Here is a 27,674-nt window from a genome sequence, read left to right as displayed (position 1 = left end):
CCCAAGAACACCATCCCAAACGTGAAGCATGGAGGTGGAAACATCATTCTTTGGGGATGTTTTTCTGCAAAGGGACAGGACGACTGCACCGTATTGAGGGGAGGATGGATGAGGCCATTTATCGCGAGTCTTGGGGTATCTTGAGCATTGAAGATGGGTCGTGGCTGGGTCTTCCAGCATGACAACGACCCGAAACACACAGCCAGGGCAACTAAGGAGTGGCTCCGTAAGAAGCATCTCAAGGTCCTGGAGTGGCCTAGCCAGTCTCCAGACCTGAACCCAATAGAAAATCTTTGGAGGGAGCTGAAAGTCCATATTGCCCACCGAAGCCCCAAACCTGAAGGATCTGGAGAAGGTCTGTATGGAGAAGTGGGCCAAAATCCCTGCTGCAGTGTGTGCAAACCTGGTCAAGAACTACAGGAAACGTATGATCTCTGTAATTGCAAACAAAGGTTTTCTGTACCAAATATTAAGTTCTGCTTTTCTGATGTATCAAATACTTATGTCATGCAATAAAATGCAAATTAATTACTTAAAAATCATACAATGTGATTTTCTGGATTTTTTTTAAAGATTCCGTCCCTAACAGTTGAAGTGTACCTATGATAAAAAAATTATAGACCTCTACATGCTTTGTGAGTAGGAAAACCTGCAAAATCGGCAGTGTATCAAATACTTGTTCTCCCCACTGTACATAGCAACACAGACAAAGGCTTGAAAGAGGGAAAAGGCACTGCAATGACATCAAAACAGCCAGCGTCATGCTTTTCATTTCACAGCTTTAGCGTTTCTGATTAGACAGTAAAATGATGCATTGCCTTCTGCTCTCTGAAGCTACTATTTACCTGTACAAACATGCATACTGGGCAGGAACAGCAGCGGGCCTTACGTAATTGTCCTATCCCAATCAAGGACTTGCCAGTCCCACCTCATTCCTGACAACTATTGTGAGAGAAATGTCAAGATTGTTATAATACTGTTATTGCATTAAATTGTTGTTTATGCAACAGAATAGAGGGTTCATATAACTCTATTGGGTCTGTGAACTGAAAGTGGGCCTCTGGGAGATTTAACACTGACAGTGGTTTTACAATGGATTGGGGATAAACCTAACAAGACCGCATTCCATAGCATGATTAGTGTATGTGTGCCTGACTGGAAGGTACCAGGAAGAGATGACTCGGGGCCAGACCCTGGTTTGTACACAATGAGAGGTTTTTACATCAGATACTGTCGGCTGTGAATTATAAGTATCTTTCAAACAAATCTTAACCTTGTGACCCATTCCATACATCTATTGTTTGTCATGTAGACTGAAGGGGGTGTATCTTGGCTATAAAAGACCTTTGTACCTTTGTCTCGGGGCTCTCAACGAATCATCTGAGGGTGATTCATCGACCAGCCATCATTATCGTAGAGCACTCAATCGATTCACTTTATATGTGTGTGTTGTATTGACCTGGTCCCTTATTTAATAAGTGAATAAAGATTTAGTTGAAGTATAACTCTGACTTGTGTGATACGTTTGTCTCTCCTCATTTGATAGTAAAGAAATTAGCCACCACACTATATGTGAGTGTTGTACACTAGGCATGGAACTGTTGATAGTGTATACATCGTGAAAGGTGAGGGAGGGGCTGTCCATCTATACTGAGAAATATGTAGAGATGGAACACACATGTTCAGACAAAGGGTGTAGCGTAATCGCCTAGCCAGGCTCCGTCTCATTTGGTGTTCAACATTCTTCTGTAATTTTGGTAAATAACAGGTAATATATGGCAATCTATGGTAACTTTCTTAATGTTTATTCATAAACCGTACCAGTCAAAAGTTTGGACACAACTGCTCATTCAAGGCTTTTTCTTTATTTGTACTATTTTCTACATTGTAGAGTAATAGTGAAGACATAAACTATGAAATAACACATATGGAATCATGTAGTAACCAAAAAAGTGTTTTGGTTACTACATATAAAATATATATTTTATATTTGAGATTCTTCAAAGTAGCCACCCTTTGCCTTGATGACAGCTTTGCACAGTCTTGGCATTCTCTCAACCAGCTTCACCTGGAATGCTTTTCCAACAGTCTTGAAGGAGTTCCCACATATGCTAGGCACTTGTTGGCTGCTTTTCCTTCACTCTGCAGTCCAACTCATCTCAAATCATCTCAATTGGGTTGAGGTCGGGTGATTATGGAGGCCAGATCATCTGATGCATTCCATCACTCTCCATTTGGTCAAATAGACCTTACACCGCCTGGATGTGTGTTGGGTCATTGTTCTGTTGAAAAACAAATGATAGTTCCACTAAGCGCAAACCAGATGGGATGGCGTATCACTGTAGAATGCTGTGGTAGCCATGCTGGTTAAGTGTGTCTTGAATTCTTAATAAATCACTGACAGTGTCACCAGCAAAGCACCATCACACCTCCTCCTCCATGCTTCACTTGTCTATCTCCACAACAGTCAACAACAGAAGCTAGGCAGCAGGCACAAACATCCCAATTCATGGCCTGTTTTTACCATTCTGCACTTTCTCATGACTAAATATCTCTTGATTTATGTCTTCCTTTTAAATAAAATGTGTATGGTTTTTGATGTGACATACATTTGATGATAAAGTGTATATTTACACATCGTGAAAGTGAGTCACACAAAAAGCTAAACTTTATTTTTGATAGGTAAGGTGCCCAGGACGACACTACTCATCTTGTGGCTAATAGACTAATGATTTTGTAAATGCTGCTTATTTCTGTCCAGAAGTCCTCTCGGTAGTCCCATTAGTTGTTTTGTGGTCAATGGCAGTCAAATGTCAGGCATGCAGACATGCAACATTCCAGTTAAGAGACTTCTGTCGCACCTGCATTGTCTCATAGCTACTTTGACTATGGTGGAACTTTCTGGGAACCAGTCAGACCAGCACTCTTGGGTGTGCATTGTCAGACCTGCAGTGTCACATTCAGGGACTTAACTTGGGCCTGTTTCCAAGAGAACATATTATAACTTAGGGTATTTTCACATATAGTTCTCTTTAAAGTGAACTCTCGGGTAAAAATATAGCAAAATAACTTTGTTCTCTTTGTATTCACACTGCCCTTGGCTTTGAATGAGGACTCAACTCTTTTGCCTGTTCACCTATTTTGTGGTCCGTCCTCTTTGCATTCACATTGCTATATTTACAATTGAAACCAAGATCTTTTTCCTACATTCTCTCAATGCACTCTGGGTTTTTACAAATGCGGGACAAGCTATTCCATCAGAATGTGTTATTCGACAGCTAGATATACGTACTTATATTTTTGAAGCTAATAGATTGCATTTAGTTAAAAGATGAGACATAATAATTGTAATCAGAAGATACTATTAACATGTAAATATTATTGGTAACAGAATAAATAGCTGAAGAATAACTGCGGATTAAATAATACTGTAATCGAAAATTTTACACCCAATGTAGGCTACTGTCACGCCCTGACCTTAGAGAGCCTTTTTATGTCTATTTGGTTTGGTCAGGGTGTGATTTGGGGTGGGCATTCTATGTTTTGTTTTTCTATGATTTTGTATTTCTATGTTTTGGCCGGGTATGGTTCTCAATCAGGGACAGCTGTCTATCGTTGTCTCTGATTGGGAACCATACTTAGGTAGCCCTTTTCCCTCCTTTCTTTGTGGGAAGTTAACTTTGTTTGTGGCACATAGCCCTTAAGCTTCACGGTTGTTTTGTTTATTGTTTTTGTCGGCGTAATTTCTAAATAAAAGGAATATGTACGCTCACCACGCTGCGCTTTGGTCCTCTTCATTCGACAGCCGTGACAGCTACTGCCCCTTTAAGAGCTAGAATAGATTTTGAACCCTATGTTGGTGTCTTCTCATGCTATTCAAACCCTACAATCGAATAAACAGCTTATGTAAAGAAATAATCTTAACTAAAAACTCCACACATGTTTTGGAATTTCTTTGCATCCTTGACAATCGCTAATCAATAGGCCTAACCAGTGGCGATTTTAGCATATAAATCTTGGTCGTGCAAAAAAAAAAAAAAAAAAAAAGTGGGAACATGCCAGCAAAGCCACAACACTTAACAATACATGAATTGCACTATAACGGTGACAAACGCTTCCCACAAACTGTTAGGGCCTACATAAAGCTATCCCAACAGCAGAGTCCCAACAGCAGTCCCAACACCTTATCACTGCTACACCTGGCTATCAGCTGAGCCTTGTCTGGCAGCGAAACAGTTCATTCAGCCTCATTTACTGCCTTTAAAAAAAACATAGCTGATATGGCTGACTTGCTTAAACAATTAAATAAATGTGGTTTCTACTGACAATTGAGATGTGCAAACTATAGCATGAGGGGACAACAAGCGGATAAGAGGCAATCCGTAATTTCGATTAAGACATTAATGAGCGAGCGACGACGGACGTAGTCAATATAACTATTTGTTCAGCACTTTTGTACAGTGACAGAATTCAGAACATGGGCCGTTCTTACAGTGTATTCCCTGTACAACAAGTCAGAACCGTAGGATAAATAAATGGGTCATATAAAAAGACAATGAAAGCTCTTACAATATTCGATGATTACATTTCTCTAAAACAGGTTATTGGCTACATGTGCACCACCAAGTCAGAAAAGTAGGTGAAATTAAGAGGTGAAAATCGACCAAATTATTAGGGTGAGGCACATTGAACGCTGTTTGGCTCTCTTTGACGTGTTAAATAAGCTTTTAATTTGACACGTCAAATAACACAATTCTATTATAGAATGTTGTGTCTGCTGAATTTGAACGTGCAAGCCAAGCACCATCACTCCTATCAGTAGCACTGTCAAAGTTGTACAAAAAGGTTTGCAAACAAGCACACACCGGCCACGAACAATGTTTTTACAATACCGCGTTGGTGAAAATAGACCAAATTATTAGGGTGAGGCACATGGGCTATTAACAGCTTACTACACAATACACTTAGTATAACTTTCTTAGCTACAGTATACATATCTCCCTTGCAAATTACATCATTTATGCAGCAGCATACAATACATTTTTGGACTCACCTTGTGAAGGTGATGTGGCGGTCCTTTGTGGACAAATTTTGTCATCAAACTTTGTCATCAAAGTCTGGCATTCTCTGGATTTATAGTGGGAACACACAGCCACTCCACTGAATAACAGGCTAATGATTGCTTTGCAATGCTTGCAGTTAGCCACTGATTCCTTACAAACCACTCATTGTTGAATTTGCGATTTCCAACTTGTGTAATCTTAATGTCCAATGGCCAATGAGCACCGATATGTTTTATCTATAATTTCTCTTCATTATTTCTCTTCATATGACAAGGCTTAAAAATGATTTGCCAGTAGATTGTCGCCTTGGTTCATGATGATGACTGCTAGCTAAGACTTTGAAAGTAAGATGTTGACATGATCAGTCCAATCTAAGCGTCTGTACATATAACGTGATTTGACGTGATTTTATCTGTGGCCAATGATCTTTAGCCTTGTTGGAAGGGCACTTGTAATATAACTCTATGGCAGGCTCTGCTCCACCTGCCCTGAATGACGGGTTGCCACTGGGCCTAACCAAAAACATTGTGGCTACATTGATCATCCTTGAGATGCTTCTACAACTTGATTGGAGTCCACCTGTGGTACATTCAATTAATTGGACAAGTTTTGGAAATCTGCACACCTGTCTATATAAGGTCCCACTGTTGACAATGCATGTCAGAGCAAAAACCAAGCCATGAGGTTGAAAGAATTGTCCGTAGAGCTCCGAGACAGGATTGGGTCGAGGCACAGAAATGGGGAAGAGTACCAAAACATTTCTGCGGCATTGAAGGTCTCCAAGAACACATTGGCCTCCATCATTCTGAAATGGAAGAAGTTTGGAACCACCAAGACTCTTCCTGGAGCTGGCCACCCGGCCAAACTGAGCAATCGGGGGAGAGGGGCCTTGGTCAGGGAGGTGACCAATAATCTGATGGTCACTCTGACAAAGCTCCAGAGTTCCTCTGTGGAGATGGGAGAACCTTCCAGAAGGACAACCATCTCTGCAGCACTCCACCAATGAGGCCTTTATGGTAGAGTGACCAGATGGAAGCCATTCCTCAGTAAAAGGCATGACAGCCCACTTCAAGTTTGCCAAAAGTCACCTAAAGGACTCTCAGACCATGAGAAACACAGAATATCTGGTCTGATGAAACCAAGATGGGATTCTTTGGCCTGAATGCCAAGCGTCACGTCTGGAGGAAACCTGGCACCATCCCTATGGTGAATTATGGTGGTGGTAGCATCATGCTGTGGGGATGTTTTTCAGTGGCAGGGACTGGGAGAGTAGTCAGGATCGAAGGAAAGATGAACAGAGCAAAGTACAGAGAGATCCTTGATGAAAACCTACTCCAGAGCACTCAGGACCTCATACTGAAGGTTCACCTTCCAACAGGACAACAACCCTAAGCACACAGCCAAGACAACGCAGGAGTGGCTTCTGGACAAGTCTCTGAATGTCCTTGAGTGGCCTTGCCAGTGCCCGGACATGAACCCAGTCGAACATCTCTGGAGAGACCTGAAAATAGCTTTGCAGCGACTCTCCCCATCCAACCTGACAGAGCTTGAGACGATCTGCAGAGAAGAATGGGAAAAACTCCCCAAATACAGGTGTGCCAAGCTTGTAGTGTCATACCCAAGAAGACTCGAGGCTGTATTCGCTGCCAAATATGCTTCAACAAAGTACTGAGTAAAGGGTCTGAATACTTATGTAAATGTGATATTTCATATTTTTTTTTTTTATACATTTTAATACATTTCTGAAAACCTGTTTTTTCCTTGTCAATATGGGATATTGTGTGTAGATTGATGAGGGGAAAAAACGAATCACTTTTAGAATAAGACTAACGTAACAAAATGTGGAAAAAGTCAAGGGGTCTGAATACTTTCCGAATGCACTGTATTGCACTGTTGAATGCACGGTTGAATGTCAATGACTATATACTTCAGAAAGGATTCACACCCCTTGACTTTTTCCACATTTCGTTGTGTTACAAAGTGGGATTAAAATTTGATTTAATTGTCTTTTTTTGTCAACAATCTCTCAAAATGGAAGAAAAATGTTAACAGTTGTAAAAAAAAWTTTTTTTTAAAGAATATGAAAAATTAAACACTAATACAGTATATCTTGATTAGATAAGTATTCAACCCCCTAAGTCAATACATGTTAGAATCACATTTGGCAGTGATTACATCTGTGAGTCTTTCTGGGTAAACTTTGCACACCTGGATTGTACAATATTTAGGTTGTACTATAATTCTTCAAGCTCTGTCAAGTTGGTTGTTGATCAACTTGACAAATCTTGCCATTGATTTTCAAGCAGACTTAAGTCAAAAATGTAACTAGGAGACTGAAGAACATTCAATGTTGTCTTGGTAAGCAACTCCAGTGTATATTTGGCCTTGTGTTTTAGGTTATTGTCCTGCTGAAAAGTGAATTTGTCTCCCAGTGTCTGTTGGAAAGCAGACTGAACCTGGTTTTACTCAAGGATTCTGCCTCTGCTTAGCTCTTTTCCATTTATTTTTATCCTAAAAAAAAACTCCCTTGTTCTTGCATGATGCAGCCACCCCCATGCTTGAAAATATGAATAGTGTTAGTGATGTCATGTGTTGTGTTTGCCCCAAATATAACGCTTTGTATTCAGGACATATAGTTCATTTCTTTGTCACATTTTTTTTTGTTTTACTTTTGTGCCTTGCATGTTTTGGAATATTTTATTCTGTACAGGATTCCTTCTTTTCACTCTGTCAAATAGTATTGTATTGTGGAGTAACTACAATGTTGTTGATCCATCCTCAGTTTTCTCCTATTACAGCCATTAAACTCTGTAACTGTTTTAAAGTCACCATTGGCCTCATGGTGAAATCCCTGAGCGGTTTCCTTCCTCTCCTACAACTGAGTTAGGAAGGATGCCTGTATCTTTGTAGTGACTGGGTGTATTGATACACCAGCCAAAGTGTAATTAATACTTCACCATGCTCAAAAGGATATTCAATGTCTGCCTTTTTATTTTTACCCATCTACCAATAGGTGCCCTTCTTTGCGAGGTATTGGAAAACCTCCCTTGTCTTTGTGGTTGGATCTGTGTTTGAAATTCACTGCTCGACTGAGGGACCTTACAGACAATTGTATGTGTGGGGTACAGAGATGAGGTAGTCATTCAAAAAATCATGTTAAACACTATTTCACACAGAGTGAGTCAATGCAACTTTTTATCAAATCAAGCTTTATTTATATAGCACGTTTTGGACGCAATGCGCTTCATAGGAAAAAAACATTAAAAAACGAAATTAAAAAATGAAATATTTACTACACAACAAACAAGAGGATAAAAACAAAAAAATAACAATAAAAACTGAAAGACTAAAAAAGGTGTAACTTGTTAAGCACATTTTTACCTCTGAACATATTTAGGCTTGCCATATCAAAGGGGTTGAATACTTTTTCAGCTTTTCATTTTTCATTAATTTGTAAAAATTTCAACAAACATAATTCTACTTTTACGATATGGGGTATTGTGTGTATGCCAGTGATAAAATCAGTCTGTAACACAACAAAATGTGGAAAAAGTCAAGGGGTGTGAATACTTTCTGAAGGCACTATACTTGTGCTCCTCCTCTTTTCAAGACGTGCAAAGGAATATTTTTTGTTGAGTCATCTGATTGCATTTTGAGAAGGCAACAATAGTTGCTAAAAATAGAGCTGAATATTTCTGTGCTGTCTTTCCCCCCCCCCTTCCTAGAACCAAAGACAGCATGTACCATGCACTCACATACGCCACCATACTGGAGATGCAGGCCATGATGACCTTTGACCCGGAGAACATCCTGGCAGCTGGTAACACCATGAAGGAGGCTCAGGCAGTGTGTCAGCGGTAAGGCTCATTTGTAAAGGATCCACATTCAAAGAGCAGGAAAATGTCTCCGCACCCTTCCAGTTAGATGCACATTTCTTTAATTGTGGATGAGCTTACGTCAGTCTACCTTCATCAGAGCATGTCTCCACAAACAATAGTGGGACAGATGAGGCCACACAGTGAGCCAGTGGTAATTACAGACACCTGTGGTAATCTAAAGTACCCAAAAGGGCCACTTGATGTCGTAATATCAGAAATACAGTTCAAATACTATAAAATATTCTACATGTATTTCTACTAGAACAAAATCCATGTACAAATAAAACATTTGGTGTTCGCATAAGGAACCCATACTCTCAAAAAGAGAGCAATACAGCCGAAAAGAGGCATTAAAAATGGGTCCACATAAAATATATAGATTTTCAAAGTAATTTTTATTTAATAAATTCAAAAACAAAAGTTTTGACTCGGTGGTAAGGCTCCCTCCCTTATTAGATCTATTCAATCATGAAGAGAGGAACTACAAGATCCGATCAAGTGAAACCACTTTGTGAATTGTGTAACACGTGTTTTTAACAAAGTAAGTCTCATTTAACTCTCGTATTATGAACAACAACAATATACAGAGGAAATCCATTTGGCTCTTGATAAACCTGGCCATTCCACTGGGGAGGGACTCTAGCTATTTTGGGAGATCTCCATCCTGGTCTGTGGTGGCTGGTGAGCTCCATATTCTGCGAGATAATCACAGAGCAGATATCACCCAGGTTCTATCAGATCTTGCTGGCTGGGGGAGTTTGAGTGGCCTGTAACAGTGAGCTCTGGAGTCAGTGTGTGAAATGTCCTGTACGGACGCTTCTTTCCAAAGGCTGGAACACACACACAAACTCCCGGACTGGGCCTGCCACACCTTCTGAGACCCTGGGGGGGCAGGGGAACCCCATGACACAGCCATCTGCCTGGCTAAAAGGCCCAGGACCCTGTGTTAACCTGGGAGACGCTCTACATCTTATCAATATAAGCCATGGAATGTGGCTGGGTCACACTGATTTGCATGAAATGTAGATATCTATGCAAATACAACTTTTACAAGAGCTTTAATGTTTTCCCATGTTTCACAGTAAACTACTCATTATACGTGTGTATCTCCCTTAATCCATATTATTAATCTAATTCTGAAACCTGATTTTAGTTAGAAATACTCTCTGTCAATGTCTGTCTGAATGTGGTTACTACATGTCACCGTTTTTCAATATCCAAGCACAGGAATGTGTTTAATTCCCAGATTCTTAGCTCACACATCCACAGACTGGTGTTGAGTTGTTGTGAACAAACACTGCTATATCTGTCTCATCAAACACTGTAATGTGGCATGTTTGATTTGGAGTGTAATGAAGTGTATTCTCTCCCAGGTTCCGCAAGAAGTCAACCTTTAGCAACAGAAACTCCACAGAAGGTTAGTATAGTTAAAACATACTTACTTCAGTACATTCCACTTAGACATAGACATATTATTTTATCACAGGCCTCTTATCTTATCACTCATTTCGCTAGTGTAAATTGAACAATGTTTTTTTATAGCTGTGTATTCCTAAGTAAATAAAACACAGCTGCTGTGATACTGGAGAATATACTCTGTTTTTGAGTGATTTTAATGTATTACTCCATTACTTCAAGCCATGATGGTTGTTCACTAGTTGTTCAGTAGTTGAGAATACAGTTTAAAATGTGTTTCTTGTCTGTGGGTTTATTGTGCAGCCTCCTGCTGATGTAGTGGTTTCAGTATGTCAGAAGATAATTGTGCTGTCATTTTCACCTCAGAGGAACTCCATGCTGAAGTCTGCTATGCAGAATGTCTCCTGCAGAGGGCAGCACTCACCTTCCTTCAGGTAACCCACTGCTACCACAACATCAGCAACACACACCCACACTCTTTATCTCGCTGAAGCACTGATACAGATTTAAAAGTTGATTGTGCATTTATGATATTGTTCTTTGTACCCTTAAACGTTTTCTTTCCCCCTGTTTTTGTAGGATGAAAACATGGTCAGTTTCATCAAGGGAGGAATTAAAGTGAGGAATAGCTACCAGACATATAAGTAAGTACTCTTGATGTAGTGCATGGCCCTTATAGTGTATTCCCCTTATGTCTCAACTCATACTATAGTAAAGAATGTATATCTGTATTTCAGAGAGCTTCATACGGTCCTCCAGTCCTCAAGCTACGTCCATGGTGACAATCATGGGCATTTTGAAGGCGGGGTCAAGCTTGGAGTGGGAGCCTTCAACCTGGTGAAGGAAATGCTTCATGTCAACAATGTTTGTGGTCCAGTTTGCTGGGCTGGTAGACTGTATAGAAGGACCGTTTAGGGTGTTATGGCTATAGCTACTCTGTGTAACTCAAAGCATGGTCCTGATTGGTACAATATGTAATTGTGTCTGGCTCATCTTCTCACTCTTCCACTCCTGTGTTCTTGGGTTGTGTACAGATGATCTCCATGCTGCCCACTCGGACCCTCAGGTTGCTGGAGTTTGTGGGTTTCTCTGGAAATAAGGTAGATCTCCTACTGTTAAACAGGTATCCCTGAGATGACGTGTGAGATGCTGGACTAGACTGGGCTGAGCTAAGCTAAGCCTCCTGTGTTGTGTGTCTGCAGGAGTTTGGCTTGCAGCAGCTGACGGAAGGCGCAGCAGGGCAGACGTTCAGGTCCTTCCTGTGTAATATGCTGCTGCTCTGCTACCACACCTTCATGAGCTTCATCCTGGGTGAGAGAAAGACTGATGTTGCCACACATCAAATGTTACCACACTGACCTTTTCAACTGCCAAAACAAGCTCTATACTGTAGCCTAGCCACATTCTGGTTGGTGGTCACCTCTACAGGAAAGGAAAACCCTGGTCATATCTTGCACAAATGTCTTAAACTAACATGAAATAACATTGTATTTTTCTCCTCGTGGCTTGCAGGCACTGGGGAAGCGGATGTGGAGGATGCAGAGAAACTCCTTCAGCCATATCTCAAACGGTATCCTAAGGTCAGTGAGAACATTGTAGCATGTACACTGAGTATACAAAACATTAAGAACACCTGCTCTTTCCATGATATAGACTGACCAGGTGAATCCAGGCAAAAGCTATGATCCCTTATGGATGTCACTTGTTAAATCCACTTCAATTAGTGTAGGTGAAGGGGAGGAGGCAGGTTAAAGAAGGATTTTTAAGCCTTGAGACATGGATTGTGCCATTCAGAGGGTAATTGGGCAAGACAAAATATGTAAGTCCCTTTGAATGGGGTAWGGTGGTATGTGCCAGGTACACTGGTTTGTGTCAGGAACTGCAACACTGCTCGGTTTTTCACGCTCAACAGTTTCCTGTGTGTATCAACAATGTTCCTAATGTTTGGTATACTCAGTGTACAGTTAAATCATATTCAAGTTGTATTGATTTTGTGAAACTACTCTGAATTATTTAGTGCATAGGCCTGTACACACACTCTGTCGCATCAAAACAGTTCATAGTGTGTTGTTTTTAGGGATCCATCTTCTTGTTCTTCGCTGGTCGAATTGAGGTTATCAAAGGAAACCTGGATGCTGTGAGTGTGGATCAATAATTCTGACTACTACCAAAATTATTTTGTATTTAGACTCCAAATCTGGCCTGCTGTCACGTGTGTGTGTGTGTGTGTGTGTGTGTGTCTGGTTGTTTGTGTGGTGTGTGTGTGTGTGTGTGTGTGGTGTGTGTGTGTGTTTGTGTGTGTGTGTGTGTGTGTGTGTGTGTGTGTGTGTGTGTGTGTGTGTGTGTGTGTGTGTGTGTGTGTGTGTGTGTGTGGTGTGTGTGTAACAGGCTAAGTGCGCTTTGAGGAGTGCTGTGAAGCTCAGCAGCAGTGGAATCAGTTCCATCACATGTGCTACTGGGAACTGATGTGGGTGGTTTCCACATACAAGAGACATTGGAAGATGGCCTACTTCTACGCTGATCTGCTCAGCAAAGAGAATGCATGGTCCAAGGTGGGACATTCTGGAGTAATTGTATTTGTGCATATCAGTTCAATATAGTGCAGTATGAAGGACATCTGTTTCAGTACAGTAATGGTTGCATTATTTCGCTGGTAAATGCGACAGTCTTAACAGAATATAGATTTGTTTGTTTAACAGCTTTTAATGTATTCCGCTTAGCCTTTAGAGGGACAAATCTATGTTGATGCTTACAGAGTTGCAGTAGTAAAACATGCACATTTCCCTCCAGGCAACATATGCGTATATGAAAGGTGCCTACCTCAGCATGCTGACCAGGGAGGAATGCCAACCATTCAGGGAGAGRGAGGTAGCGCTATTCAGGTAGGTCACTGCAACAAACAAACCCCTGTGTCACCAAACTGTTGGAAAGAATTGTGTTTGACCAAAGACAATGCTATTTCTCTGTAAACAAATGAACAACAGACTTTCAGCATGCTTATAGAGAAGGGCGCTCAACATGTACTGCACTGACACAAATGACCGATGATTGGTTGAAAGAAATTGATAATAAGAAGATTGTGGGAGCTGTACTGTTAGATTTCAGTGCAGTCTGATATTATTGACCATAACCTTTTGTTGAAAAAAACGTATGTGTTATGGCTTTTCAATCTCTGCCAAATCGTAGATTCAGAGCTATCTAATATAACTCAAAGGGTTTTCTTTAATGGGAGCTTCTCTAATGTCAAATATGTAAAGTGCGGTGTGCTGCAGGGCAGCTTTCTAGGCCCTCTACTCTTTTCTATTTTTACCAATGACCTGCCACTGGTAATAAACAAAGAATGTTTGTGCATGTACAAGGCATTCGGAAAGTATTCAGATCCCTTGACTTTTTCCACATTTTGTTACGTTACAGCCTTATTCTACAATTGATACCCCATGATAACAAAGCAAAAACAGGTTTTAATAAATGTTCGCAAAAAAAACAGATACCTTATTTACATTCAGACCCTATGCTATGACACTCAAAATTGACCTCAGGTAAATCCTGTTTCCATTGATCATCCTTGAGATGTTTCTACAACTTCATTGGAGTCCACCTGAGCTCCGAGACAGGATTGTTTCGAGGCAAAGAATCAATCAATCAAATGTATTTATAAAGCCCTTCTTACATCAGCTGATGTCACAAAGTGCTATACAGAAACCCAGCCTAAAACCCCCAAACAAGCAATGCAGGTGTAGAAGCACGGTGGCAAGGAAAAACTCCATAGAAAGACCAGAAACTAGGAAGAAACCTAGAGAGGAACCAGGCTATGAGGGATGGCCAGTCCTCTTCTGGCTGTGCCAGGTGGAGATTATATGTCACGTTCCTGACCTGTTTTCTCTTGTTTTGTATGTGTTTATTGGTCAGGGCGTGAGCGGGGTGGGCATTTCTATGTGTTGTGTTTCTATGTTGGGTTAAAGGGTTGCCTGGTATGGCTCTCAATTAGAGGCAGGTGTTTGGCATTTCCTCTGATTGAGAGTCATATTAAGGTAGGTTGTTCTCACTGTTTGTTTGTGGGTGATTGTCTCCTGTGTCTTTCGTGTCAGTGTATGTGCACCACACGGGACTGTTTTGGCTGTTCGTTCGTTTGTGTAGTCTGTTCTGTTCGTGAGTTCTGCGTGTAGTATGTAAGTTCCATGTTAGGTCTGTCTACGTCGTGTTTGTTATTTTGTAATTTTAGTGTTTTCGTGTTCATTTCGTATTTCAATAAATATATTATGTCATCATACCTCGCTGCGTGTTGGTCCGACCCATGCTCCTCCTCTTCGGATGAAGAGGAGGAGGAACGCCGTAACATTATAACAGAACATGGCCAGGATGTTCAAATGTTCATAGATGACCAGCAGGGTCAAATAATAATAATCACAGTGGTTGTCGAGGGTGCAACAGGTCAGCACCTCAGGAGTAAATGTCAGTTGGCTTTTCATAGCCGATCATTCAGAGTATCTCTACCGCTCCTGCTGTCTCTAGAGAGTTGAAAACAGCAGGTCTGGGCAGGTAGCACGTCCGGTGAACAGGTCAGGGTTCCATAGCCGCAGGCAGAACAGTTGAAACTGGAGCAGCAGCATGGCCAGGTGGACTGGGGACAGCAAGGAGTCATCAGGGCAGGTAGTCCTGAGGCATGGTCCTAGGCCTAAAGTCCTCAGAGAGAAAAAGAGAGAAAGAGAGTGAGAATTAGAGAGAGCATACTTAAATTCACACAGGACACCGGATAAGACAGGAGAAATACTCCAGATATAACAGACTGACCCTAGCCCCCCGACACATAAACTACTGCAGCAGAATTTATTTATTTATTTTATTTCACCTTTATTTAACCAGGTAGGCTAGTTGAGAACAAGTTCTCATTTGCAACTGCGATCTGGCCAAGATAAAGCTAGCAATTCGACAATATACAACAACACAGAGTTACACATGGAATAAACAAAACATACAGTCAATAATACAGTAGAACAAAAGAAAACAAAAAGTCTATATACAGTGAGTGCAAATGAGGTAAGATAAGGGAGTTAAGGCAATAAATAGGCCATGGTGGCGAAGTAATTACAATATGCAATTAAACACTGGAATGGTAGATGTGCAGAAGATGAATGTGCAAGTAGAGATACTGGGGTGCAAAGGAGCAAGATAAATAAATACAGTATGGGGATGAGGTAGGTAGATAGATGGGCTGTTTACAGATGGCTATGTACAGGTGCAGTGATCTGTGAGCTGCTCTGACAGCTGGTGCTTAAAGCTAGTGAGGGAGATATGAGTCTCCAGCTTCAGAGATTTTTGCAGTTCGTTCCAGTCATTGGCAGCAGAGAACTGGAAGGAAGACGACCAAAGGAGGAATTGGCTTTGGGGGTGACCAGTCAGATATACCTGCTGGAGCACGTGCTACGAGTGGGTGCTGCTATGGTGACCAGTGAGCTGAGATAAGGCTTTACCTAGCAGAGACTTGTAGATATCCGACGAGTATGAAGCGAGGGCCAACCAACGAGAGCGTACAGGTTGCATTGGTGGGTAGTGTATGGGGCTTTGATGACAAAACGGATGACACTGTGATAGACTGCATCCAGTTTGTTGAGTAGAGTGTTGGAGGCTATTTTATAGATGACATCACCGAAGTCGAGGATCGGTAGGATGGTCAGTTTTACGAGGGTATGTTTGGCAGCATGAGTGAAGGATGCTTTGTTGTGATATAGGAAGCCGATTCTAGATTTAATTTTGGATTGGAGATGCTTAATGTGAGTCTGGAAGGAGAGTTTACAGTCTAACCAGACACCTAGGTATTTGTAGTTGTCCACGTATTCTAAGTCAGAGCCGTCCAGAGTAGTGATGCTGGACGGGCGAGCAGGTGCGTGCAGTGATCGGTTGAATAGCATGCATTTAGTTTTACTTGCGTTTAAGAGCAGTTGGAGGCCATGGAAGGAGATTTGTATGGCATTGAAGCTCGTCTGGAGGTTAGTTAACACAGTTTCCAAAGAGGGGCCAGAAGTATACAGAATGGTGTCGTCTGCGTAGAGGTGTATCAGAATCACCAGCAGCAAGGGCAACATCATTGATGTATACAGAGAAGAGAGTCGGCCCGAGGGTTGAACCCTGTGGCACCCCCATAGAGACTGCCAGAGGTCCAGACAACAGGCCCTCCGATTTGACACACTGAACTCTATCAGAGAAGTAGTTGGTAAACCAGGCGAGGCAATCATTTGAGAAACCAAGGCTGTCGAGTCTGCCAATAAGAATGTGGTGATTGACAGAGTCGAAAGCCTTGGCCAGGTCGATGAATACGGCTGTGCAGTAATGTGTCTTATCGATGGCGGTTATGATGTCGTTTAGGACCTTGAGCGTGGCTGAGGCGCACCCATGACCAGCTCTGAAACCAGATTGCATAGCGGAGAAGGTACGGTGGGATTCGAAATGGTCGGTAATCTGTTTGTTAACTTTTCGAAGACCTTAGAAAGACAGCGTAGGATAGATATAGGTCTGTAGCAGTTTGGGTCTAGAGTGTCACCCCCTTTGAAGAGGGGGATGACCGCGCCAGCTTTTCAATCTTTGGGAATCTCAGACGATACGAAAGAGAGGTTGAACAGGCTAGTAATAGGGGTTGCAACAATTTCGGCAGATAATTTTAGAAAGAGAGGGTCCAGATTGTCTAGCCCGGCTGATTTGTAGGGGTCCAGTTTTTTGCAGCTCTTTCAGAACATCAGCTATCTGGATTTGGGTGAAGGAGAAATGGTGGGGGCTTTGGCGGGTTGCTGTGGAGGGTGCCGGGCAGTTGACCGGGGTAGGGGTAGCCAGATGGAAAGCATGGCCAGCCGTAGAGAAATGCTTATTGAAATTCTCAATTATAGTGGATTTATTGGTGGTGACAGTGTTTCCTAGCCTCAGAACAGTGGGCAGCTGGGAGGAGGTGCTCTTATTCTCCATGGACTTTACAGTGTCCCAGAACTTGTTTGAGTTAGTACTACAGGATGCAAATTTCTGTTTGAAAAAGCTAGCCTTAGCTTTCCTAACTGCCTGTGTATATTTGTTCTTAACTTCCCTGAAAAGTTGCATATCACGGGGGCTATTCGATGCTAATGCAGAACGCCACAGGATGTTTTTGTGCTGGTCAAGGGCAGACAGGTCTMGAGTGAACCAAGGYCTATYTCTATTCCTAGTTAAACATTTCTTGAATGGGGCATGCTTATTWAAGATGGTGAGGAAGGCACTTTTAAAGAATAGCCAGGCATCATCTACTGACGGGATGAGGTCAATGTCATTCCAGGATARCCCGGCCAGGTRGATTAGAAAGGCCTGCTCGCAGAAGTGTTTTAGGGAGCGTTTYACAGTGATGAGGGGTGGTCGTTTGGTCGCAGACACATTACGGATGCAGGCAATGAGGCAGTGATCGCTGAGATCTTGATTGAAAACAGCAGAGGTGTATTTGGAGGGCGAGTTAGTTAGGATGACATCTATGAAGGTGCCCGTGTTTACAGATTTGGAGTTGTACCTGGTAGGTTCATTGATAATTTGTGTGAGATTGAGGGCATCAAGCTTGGATTGTAGGATGGCCGGGGTGTTAAGCATGTCCCAGTTTTGGTCACCTAGTAGCACGAGCTCAGAAGATAGATGGGGGGCAATCAATTCACATATGGTATCGAGGGCACAGCTGGGGGCAGAGGGAGTTCTATAGCAAGCGGCAACAGTGAGAGACTTAATTAAGGTTAATTTTTAGAAGTAGAAGCTCGAATTGTTTGGGTACAGACTTGGATAGTAATACAGAACTCTGCAGGCTATCTTTGCAGTAGATTGCAACACCGCCCCCTTTGGCAGTTCTATCTTGGCGGAAAATGTTATAGTTAGCGATGGACATTTCAGGGTTTTTGGTGATATGGGGAAGAGTACCAAAACATTTCTGCAGCATTGAAGGTCCCTAAGAACACAGTGGCCTCCATCATTCTGAAATGGAAGAAGTTTGGAACCACCAAGACTCTTCCTGGAGCTGGCCAGCCGGCCAAACTGAGCAATCGGGGGAGAGGGGCCTTGGTCAGGGAGGTCACCAAGAATCTGATGGTCACTCTGACAAAGCTCCAGAGTTCCTCTGTGGAGATGGGATAACCTTCCAGAAGGACAACCATCTCTGCAGCACTCCACCAATGAGGCCTTTATGGTAGAGTGACCAGATGGAAGCCATTCCTCAGTAAAAGGCACATGACAGCCCGCTTGAAGTTTACCAAAAGGCACTGAAAGGACTCTCAGACCATGAGAAAACCCAGATTATCTGGTCTGATGAAACCAAGATGGAATTCTTTGGCCTGAATGCCAAGCGTCACGTCTGGAGGAAACCTGGCACCGTCCCTATGATGAAGCATGGTGTTGGCAGCAACATGCTTTTGGGGATGTTTTTCAGTGGCAGAGACTGGGAGAGTAGTCAGGATCGAGGAAAGATGAACGGAGCAAAGTACAGAGATCCTTGATGAAAACCTGCTCCAGAGCACTCAGTACCTCAGACTGGGGTGAAGGTTCACCTTCATACAGGACAATGACCCTAAGTACACAGCCAAGACAGGGCAGGATTGGCTTCGGGACAAGTCTCTGAATGTCGTTGAGTGGCGTCCCAGCCAGAGCCCGGACTTGAACCCGATCAAACATCTCTGGAGAGACCTGAAAATAGCTGTGCCGTGCTCCTCATCGAACCTGACAGAGCTTGAGAGGATCTGCAGAGAAGAATTGTAGAATCTCTCAAAATACATGTGTGCCAAGCTTGTAGCTTCATAGCCAAGAAGATTTGAGGCTGTAATCGCTGCCACAGGTCCTTCAACAAAGTACTGAGTAAAAGGTCTGAATGTAAATGTGATATTTCAGGGGGTTTTTGTTAGTTTTTTTTGCAAAGAAATCAACTTGTTTTTGCTTTGTCATTATTTGGTAGTATGTGTAGATTTATGATGGAAAAAAACTTTGTTGTGTCTTTGGCATCATTAAATTGAAGACTGTTATTTTATCAAATCAATTCTTTGTTATTATTATCACCTGATTAACTTTTTAGGGATAGGGGGCAGCATTTTCACTTTTGGATGAATTGGTGCCCATAGTGAACTGCCTCCTACTCTGTCCCAGATGCTAATATATGCATATTATTATTACTATTGGATAGAAAACACTCTGAAGTTTCTAAAACTGTTTGAATTATGTCTGAGTATAACAGAACTCATATGGCAGGCAAACTTCCAAACAGGAAGTGGATATTCTGGGGCTGGTTGATGTTAAAGTCATTGCCTATTCAATTCCCAGTAAGATATGGATCTGTTCGCACTTCCTACGCCTTCCACTAGATGTCAACAGTCAGTAGAACGTGGAATGAAGCCTCTAGTGTGATGTGATGTGGGGCCGGATGGCAGCTATTTGAGTCAGTGGTCTGGCAGAATACTAGTTCCTGGTCACGCGCGCTAGTCATGATATGGCCATGTGTTCCAGTACTCTGTAGACAAAAACGTATGCTCCGGTTTGAACGTTATTGGATATATATGATAACAACATCCTGAAGATTGATTCTCTACTTAATTTGACCAGTTTATTTGACCTGGAATATAACTTTTTGAAGTTTTCGTCCGAGTTCACCTGGACCGGCGCCAGCGTTTGGACATGTGAACTAAACGTGCTAGCAAAAGTAGCTAATTGGACACTAGTAATGGACATTATCGAACAAAACAACAATTTATTGTGGAACTAGGATTCCTGGCACTGCATTCTGATGAAAGATCATCAAAGGTAAGGGAATATTTATGTGTATTTTCTGTTGACTCCAACATGGCGGGAAATGTTGTGTATTTCTGAGCGCCGTCTCAGATTATTGCATATGCTTTTCCTAAAGTTAAAAAAAATCTGACACAGCGGTTGCATTAAAACCTGTTATGGCTGCAGGGGGCGTATTGGAAAAACTGGAAAATATGCCAATTTCTCAAACGCCTCTTAATCACTTTTTGCTCTTACAATATGCATATTAATATTAATATTGGATAGAAAACAATCTCTAGTTCTAAAACCGTTCTAATTTTTTCTCTGAGTGTACAGAAGTCATTTGGCAGCACTTTCCCTGACCAAGAAGTAGAATGTCAGAAATCTATGCTCGCTTCAACGTATGTCCTATACATGGTCATTATACGTAAGACCCTACGTACACTCCGTACGCCTTGCTCTGGGTGTCAAGAGGTATGAGAGAAGAAATTTAGTGAATATCTTGTTCAGAGGTTGAATAAGAGCTATTTCTTTGACGTGACCGACCACTTCCGGAGTCTGAAGCGCGCGTCTTGGGAGTGATATTGTGTTCTGTTTTGCTGCTGTTTTGGACGGAACAATCTCCGGCTGGGTTTTTATTTGATAAATGAGACCATATCATCGTAATGTATGTTTTTTTCAATATAGTTTAATCAGATTATTTGAATTTTTTTCGGGAGTTTTGCGTGTTCCGTTCTCTGACTTTTTATACGTTGGACAAATCCGTGCCAGTCGACCAGTGCCAATGCTAAGTGAGAAGGGAAAGTTGCCATCCTGACTCAAAACAACGACTCATCTGGACAAAGGACACCCTGGTCAACATTCTGATAAAGATCAGCCAAAGTAAGACCCAATTTATAATGTTATTTCATATATCTGTTGTGCATGTCAACTGGTCGTGCGCGCCCAAGTGTGTCTGGCTATTGTGGCTATGCTAATAGCGCTACATTTTGTTTTCGCTGTAAAACATTTAATAAATTGGAAATATTGTCTGGAATCACAAGAATCCTGTCTTTCAATTGTGGCACAGTATGTATTTCTCAGATATGTTTTATAGGATAATTAGTTATTTGACGTTGTGTCTGTAAATGTTATGGCTGCTTTCGTGCAATTTCTGATTGTAGCTGAAATGTAATTTATGATTTATACCATAAATATGCACATTTTTCAAAAAAAACATATGCTATACAATAAATATGTTATCAGACTGTCATCTTATGAAGTTGTTTCTTGGTTAGTGGCTATATATATCTTTATTTGGTCGAATTAGTGATAGCTTGTGACGGAGTAAAAAACTGATGGAGTTAGAAAAGTGCTCTCTTTTGCTGACGTGGTTAGCTAATAGATTTACATATTTGTCTTCCCTGTAAACATTTTAAAAATCGGACATGTTGGCTGATTCACAAGATGCTTACCTTTCATATGCTGTATTGGACTTGTTAATGTGTGAAAGTTAAATATTTTAACAAACTAGTATTGAATTTCGCGCCCTAAACTTCGAGCTGGATGTTGTCATAAGTGTCCTGGTCGGATTGCAGCCCAAAGAAGTTTTAAGCACAAGTGTATCTTTAATCTATGTAAAACATGTATCTGTCATCAAAGTTTATGATGAGTATTTCTGTTATTTGACGTGGCTCTCTGTAATTACTCCGGATATTTTGGAGGCATTTCTGAACATGGCGCCATGTAAACCGAGATTGTGGGATATAAATATGCACATTTTCGAACAAAACATAAATGTATTGTATAACATGATGTTATAAGACTTTCATCTGATGAAGTTTTTCAAAGGTTAGTGATTAATTTTATCTCTATTTGTGGGTTTTGTGAAAGCTACCTTTGCGGTGGAAAAATGGCGTTGTGTTTTTGGATATTGTGGTGAGCTAACATAAAATATTGTTGTGTTTTCGCTATAAAACACTTAAAAAATCTGAAATATTGGCTGGATTCACAAGATGTTTATCTTTCATTTGCTGACAACATGTATCTGTCATCAAGTTTATGATGAGTATTTCTGTTATTTCACGTTGCTCTCTGTAATTATTCTGGCTGTTTTGGTGCTATTTGTGATGGTGGCTGCAATGTAAACTACGATTTATACCTATAAATATGCAAATTTTCGAACAAAACATAAATGTATTGTATAACATGTGTTATAAGACTGTCATCTGATGAAGTTGTTCAAAGGTTAGTGATTAATTTTATCTCTATTTGTGGGTTTGTGGAAAGTACCTTTGCGGTGGAAACATGCGTTGTGTGTTTGGCTATTGTGGTGAGCTAACATAAATATATATTGTGTTTTCGCTGTAAAACATTTTAAAAATCGGAAATGTTGGCTGGATCACAAGATGTTTATCTTTCATTTGCTGTAAACATGTATCTGTCATTCAAAGTTTTATGATGAGTATTTCTGTTATTTCACGTTGCTCTCTGTAATTATTCTGGCTTTTGGTGCTATTTGTGATGGTGCTGCATGTAAAACTACGATTTATACCTATAAATATGCAAATTTTCGTAACAAAAACATAAATGTATTGTATAACATGATGTTATAAGACTCATCTGATGAAGTTGTTCAAAGGTTAGTGATTAATTTTATCTCTATTTGTGGGTTTTGTGAAAGCTACCTTTGCGGTGGAAACATGGCGTTGTGTGTTTGGCTATTGTGGTGAGCTAACATAAATATATATTGTGTTTTCGCTGTAAAACATTTTAAAAATCGGAAATGTTGGCTGGATTCACAAGATGTTTATCTTTCATTTGCTGTATTGGACTTGTGATTTCATGAAATTATATTATATGATATCCCTGTGGCGCTAGGCTAGGCTATGCTAGTCAGCTTTTTTGATGAGGATGATCCCGGATCCGTGATGGGTAGTCCAGAAAGGTTAAAAAATAAATAAATAAATAAAGCAACACCTCATGGCACAACGCCTCTCCCCCATGTGACCTACTTGTTGTGTGTATGTACTGACATGTATGTGTAACTGATAGATGCACAAACACACACACTAAATGTTTATGTTTTTAAATGTATGTGAATTGTAAAAAAAAATGTGTCTAATGTCTTCTTCGTTATGTGTCGAACCCCAGTAAGACTAGCTGTCGCCACTGGCGTCGGTTAATGGGGATCCAAATAAATAAAAACAAAAACATATTGCTTTGTACTCTTCATGTATTTTTACCCAGACATCTGAGATAATCAAGTCATTCTATCCATATGAATCTATATCTTATATTTATCTATTGTCTATCCATTCCAGGCAGGTACATGGGCTTAAGCAGAAAATTGCTGGAAAGTCTTTGCCAACTGAGAAGTTTGCCATCCGAAAAGCCCGTCGCTACCTGACTGAGAACCCAGTTACACTACCTGCACCTCCTCTGGTCAGTACAAGTCTCCGAAACCCGACCCTAGATGACTCTTTTGGCATAGAAGAACTGGGTCACTGCCTACGTCACTACCTTATTCGCTTAAATAAAATCGAAAATGTAGCTAGCAAGGTTATTTTTAATGAGTGCATTTCGCAAGTGGGAAGTGCATCGACTACCTTCACTAAAAKCACTGGAACGGTTTTCCCTGCAAACTTTGGTTTAAAATCGCAATGTTCTGGCATGTCTGCCTTGTGATTTGTTGGAAGAGTTGTCTGTCTGAAGAGGACACACCACGGAACAAATTTATTTCCATTATCGAAGTTGCCAAAAGAGTCCGTCATTGAAACCAGACCCTAGTCACTGTTGGCTAGGGTCTGGTTTTCAAGACTAGGTCAGTACTGCGTGGTCTGACCGCATGTTCATTATTACAGTGTAACTGTGACACCCTGTGGCCTTGTCTGTCCTCTGCAGGAAATGATGTATATCTGGAACGGCTACACAATCATCGGGAAACACAAAGACCTGACAGAGGGCATGCTGAAAACACTGGACGAGGCACAGGCGAAACTCGAAAGTAGCCCAAGTAAGTAACACAAACTCATGTCCCTCTTAGAGAGTTGATATTGCCTCTACACAGTCTAGTGTGTGAAGGGCCTGAGTATCGTATGTTGTGTTCCTCAGGGACCGAGTTCTCCATAGACGACCAGTGTCTGCTGAGCCTGCTTAGAGGTCTCTGTCTGAAGCACCTGGGACACCAGGAGGAGGCTGAGCACTACTTCACCCTTGTCCTCTGCAAGTGAGCTCAACACACACCAATATTCAGCACACACTCAAATTTTCACAACATGACAGTAGAAGAGACCTACTCGATTACTATTCCTTACAAGTTAAGCAAATACTTCCTTTCTTGTTTAAATCCTGATCTCTGCTGTATTTTTACTCTTGTCAGTGAAACACAGATCAAGTTTGATCACTACTTGGTTCCCAATGCACTGCTGGAGCATGGGCTGCTATGTCTGGAACAAGGGAGGAAGGAGGAGGGAATCAAACTACTGGAGACGGCCAAGTGAGTGTCTTGGTTCTTACACAACATTATTATCTCTACCCATTCCATTACAGTTACATTACAATTGGAATTCTTAAACATGACTTGTTTACAATAATTATATTAGAACAGATAGTTAAATCATCTGGTCAAGCTGTTTCATTGATCTGCTCTTTCCCCAATATTTACAGGCAAAGTTACAAAAACTACTCCATGGAATCGCGGACACATTTCAGAATCCAGGCWGCTTTGCACAAGGCCAAGGCCACAGGCGAGAATGGAATTCACACCATGCCCTCCAGCCCGTAGCTGGTGTGGACAAAACAGGCCCAAAGTCCAGCCATCCCAAAGTGCACAGCCCAATGCAGCAGGGATGAGGCAGAGTACCAAATCACCCACTACCAGCAACAAGTGCTTGACTTGCCAGCCATCAAGCTTTCAAAAAGACACACAACACTACACTAGTACACTAAACAGTCAAAAGCATACAGACACTAGCATTTACTCAGACAAAGGAAATCTACGCAATATATAGAAAATACCTCACTAATAGATGGAAATGTACAGGGTCTCATCCGTCTATTGCAAAAACCTATTCGTTACCAATGCCTGAATATTCTCCCTCTAGTATAAATACATAAATTCACTGACAAACATGTATTTTCACACCTGTCACAAGGGTTTCTGCAACATACAGTATTCGAGTGCTTAACGGTATTCTCCTTCCTGGGTTTTGCCCTCTGCTCAGAGCTAATGACTAAAATCACTGTGTCCAATCTTGGACAAGGTCTGTCTTGGGTTGACAATGTTCTATGGCAGATAACCTCCTTCCCTAATGCTTTTATCTCTATGATTATTCTACTGGATTTATTCTTATTTCTTCATTTTCACCCTCCTTTCCCCACTCTGAACAGCTCAATGGAAGTTTTGGCACATTGAATCAACTGAAACACTTTCTGTGATGGAATGCATGACCAGTCCAACTGAATTTTTGTGAAAATAGTGCCCACTGATTGCACAAAGTTAAGTCATCCAACCGTGCAAACTCACATTGCAGGAATACACGTGTGATGGTAAGGGGTTATTTTGTCTGTATTTATTTATTAACTGTAACGGCGCCTTTTACTAAATTGTCCCGTTTTAAGTGGACAGATGAATGTGTCTTTTAGAAAGGCAGACACCTTCCTTGTTATCTTAATGTGGACACAATCCAACAGTACTTGAGCTCAAACAAACAAGTCTTTCAGATTGACACAGAAAAACCAGGCTGCCAGTTCCATCTGTAGTAAGTGAAGCGTTGACAACCACTAGAGCCTTCCATATATATAAATATACACCTCCAACATCAACCTATACAAGAATGGCTTATAGGAAACTATTATATATTAAACAGTTCCTTTCCTGTGTAATAAATGAGCTAATAGACTGTGTATGACCAATGTTATTTGTAATTCGAATTTTCTTTCCTTTTTTCATGTTCTATGATTATTGAAACTTTATGTACAACAGGATGAGTATCCAACCCCAAGCACTAGAATGGTGTCTCAAGTTTAAATGTAATCAGAACTGATTTATTCATACTTAGAATATGGTTTTGGGTGAAAGCAATTGACCAGGCGTTCATTTGGACTTTTCTAACGCGTGGAGGAAATGTAGACATTGATTTATTTAAAATATCGAGATGATTGTAGTTTGGGATGTTCAAATTATTATGTTAGACATTACTTGTTTTGTTCCATGGTTTTCTTTGAATTAACTGATATTAGTACAAACAATCTTATTAGCACTGTGATGTTGAGGTCAGCATATTATATGGGAACTGGCTACTAAACAGATTGACATTCCTGGGCCTGTACATAAGTGAATGTTTGTTTTTTAATTTAAGATTAAATAAGTAACTGAAATTGAGTCTGTTTATCGAGTTTTTTTTTMACTCTTGTATGACCCCTTTGCTTTTGGATGAACTGCACTCTGAACACCAAGCTGCTGTCTGGTTTTCAAATTGGTATTGTTTGTGTACTTATTTCATATAACAGTATAAAGTGACTAGGAACAGTCAAAACTGCTATATTAGGCAGCCAGGAACCAACTACGACGTGCTGTAAGGCACATTCAACTAAACTGTATCCCCTCCAATAAAACACAGAAATTACTAATATATTGCACATTTAACATAGTAGGTATAGGCATTTTATACCACAGTAACTGCTACTGGAATAACGTGTCCTTGTGACTACGCACTACTACTAGTGTACATGCAGACGCAGTTATGTAGAAAACTGCCAACATACAACTATCTGTACTTAGCTACACATACTTGCTTGTTACATTGTAATTCATGTTAAATGTTACCAAATATAATTTTGTATCATGTTTTTAACAACGGTCTGATTGGTGAGATGGTGGAAAGCTTCCTTAATACAGATCGCTGTTGATTGGTCCGTGCATTAAGGGGCGGGGTGTTTCATGTTGCTACGTTCGTTACCTTCCCAGCGTTTGACGGGGCTGGAAAGTCCCTTTCAAATGGTCTTCAGTCTGAAAATGAGAATACGTTTTTAGAGCATTAATAACTATTATGTGTTTAGCATTATTACGTTCAACCTACACATAGGCGTTGTGAGAGTTCTAGCTAGCAAACAACCGCTATATCACTTCAGTTTGAGGGTGTACATTGGCTAGGTGGCCAGCCAGGCTCTTTGTGTGGGGATGTTTTGTTTTTGTTGAGCATCACAGCTCTCGTGGCTTGTTAGATAATTTGCAATGTGTTGAAGGCCATAAGATTGATAGCATACGGTGCGAATTTTGACTGAAAGGTTAGAGAAAGTGACCTGTGGACGTTGCAAAGCAAGATATAAGGAGTTTGACGTCGAGGAGATGGGGAATTGTCTAAAATCTCCAACCTCGGATGATATTTCCTTGCTTCATGAATCACAATCGGATAGAGCTAGTTATGGTGATGGGGCAGATCCAGATCAGGAARCACCGCCACCATACCAGGTAGGTCATTAGCTAATAGCTATACAGTATTTAAATAAATTCAGGTGTTTTTCAAGGTTTGACATGCGAAGGAACTTCACAATTTGGTGCTGCCTTGATGTGGCGATGGCAGCTGGCTAA

General features: G+C 41.0%; 3 protein-coding genes across 4 annotated transcripts in view; all 3 read left to right on the top strand.

Annotated features, from left to right (window-relative positions):
* The window catches only part of ttc39a (tetratricopeptide repeat domain 39A), a 28,969-nt gene extending 16,357 nt beyond the window's left edge, over positions 1 to 12,612 (top strand). For both annotated transcript variants that reach the window (XM_024004296.2, XM_070447588.1), the window contains 9 exons: positions 8,789 to 8,920; positions 10,315 to 10,358; positions 10,724 to 10,791; positions 10,937 to 11,001; positions 11,095 to 11,194; positions 11,392 to 11,457; positions 11,560 to 11,668; positions 11,870 to 11,937; positions 12,435 to 12,612. In XM_024004296.2, the coding sequence (XP_023860064.2) occupies positions 8,789 to 8,920; positions 10,315 to 10,358; positions 10,724 to 10,791; positions 10,937 to 11,001; positions 11,095 to 11,194; positions 11,392 to 11,457; positions 11,560 to 11,668; positions 11,870 to 11,937; positions 12,435 to 12,512 (730 nt within the window). In that variant the 3' untranslated portion in view covers positions 12,513 to 12,612. The remainder of the gene's footprint in view (positions 1 to 8,788; positions 8,921 to 10,314; positions 10,359 to 10,723; positions 10,792 to 10,936; positions 11,002 to 11,094; positions 11,195 to 11,391; positions 11,458 to 11,559; positions 11,669 to 11,869; positions 11,938 to 12,434) is intronic.
* Positions 12,613 to 12,716: 104 nt separating this feature from the next.
* LOC139028936 (tetratricopeptide repeat protein 39A-like) lies at positions 12,717 to 24,977 on the top strand. Its single transcript, XM_070447589.1, has 7 exons — positions 12,717 to 12,909; positions 13,148 to 13,239; positions 23,404 to 23,524; positions 23,984 to 24,095; positions 24,194 to 24,308; positions 24,462 to 24,578; positions 24,749 to 24,977. The coding sequence occupies exons 1-7, from the start codon at positions 12,805 to 12,807 to the stop codon at positions 24,864 to 24,866; spliced, it is 780 nt and encodes a 259-aa protein (XP_070303690.1). The 5' UTR covers positions 12,717 to 12,804; the 3' UTR covers positions 24,867 to 24,977.
* Positions 24,978 to 27,028: 2,051 nt separating this feature from the next.
* Positions 27,029 to 27,674, top strand: part of rnf11b (ring finger protein 11b) — a 31,391-nt gene continuing 30,745 nt past the window's right edge. The window contains exon 1 of the mRNA XM_024004722.2: positions 27,029 to 27,554. Coding sequence (XP_023860490.1) covers positions 27,432 to 27,554 — 123 coding nt within the window. The 5' untranslated portion in view covers positions 27,029 to 27,431. The remainder of the gene's footprint in view (positions 27,555 to 27,674) is intronic.

This window comes from Salvelinus sp. IW2-2015, linkage group LG16 (genome assembly GCF_002910315.2).
Source record: "Salvelinus sp. IW2-2015 linkage group LG16, ASM291031v2, whole genome shotgun sequence".
NCBI classification, from domain to species: Eukaryota; Metazoa; Chordata; class Actinopteri; order Salmoniformes; family Salmonidae; genus Salvelinus; species Salvelinus sp. IW2-2015.
This window is presented reverse-complemented; position numbering and strand designations above follow the sequence as displayed.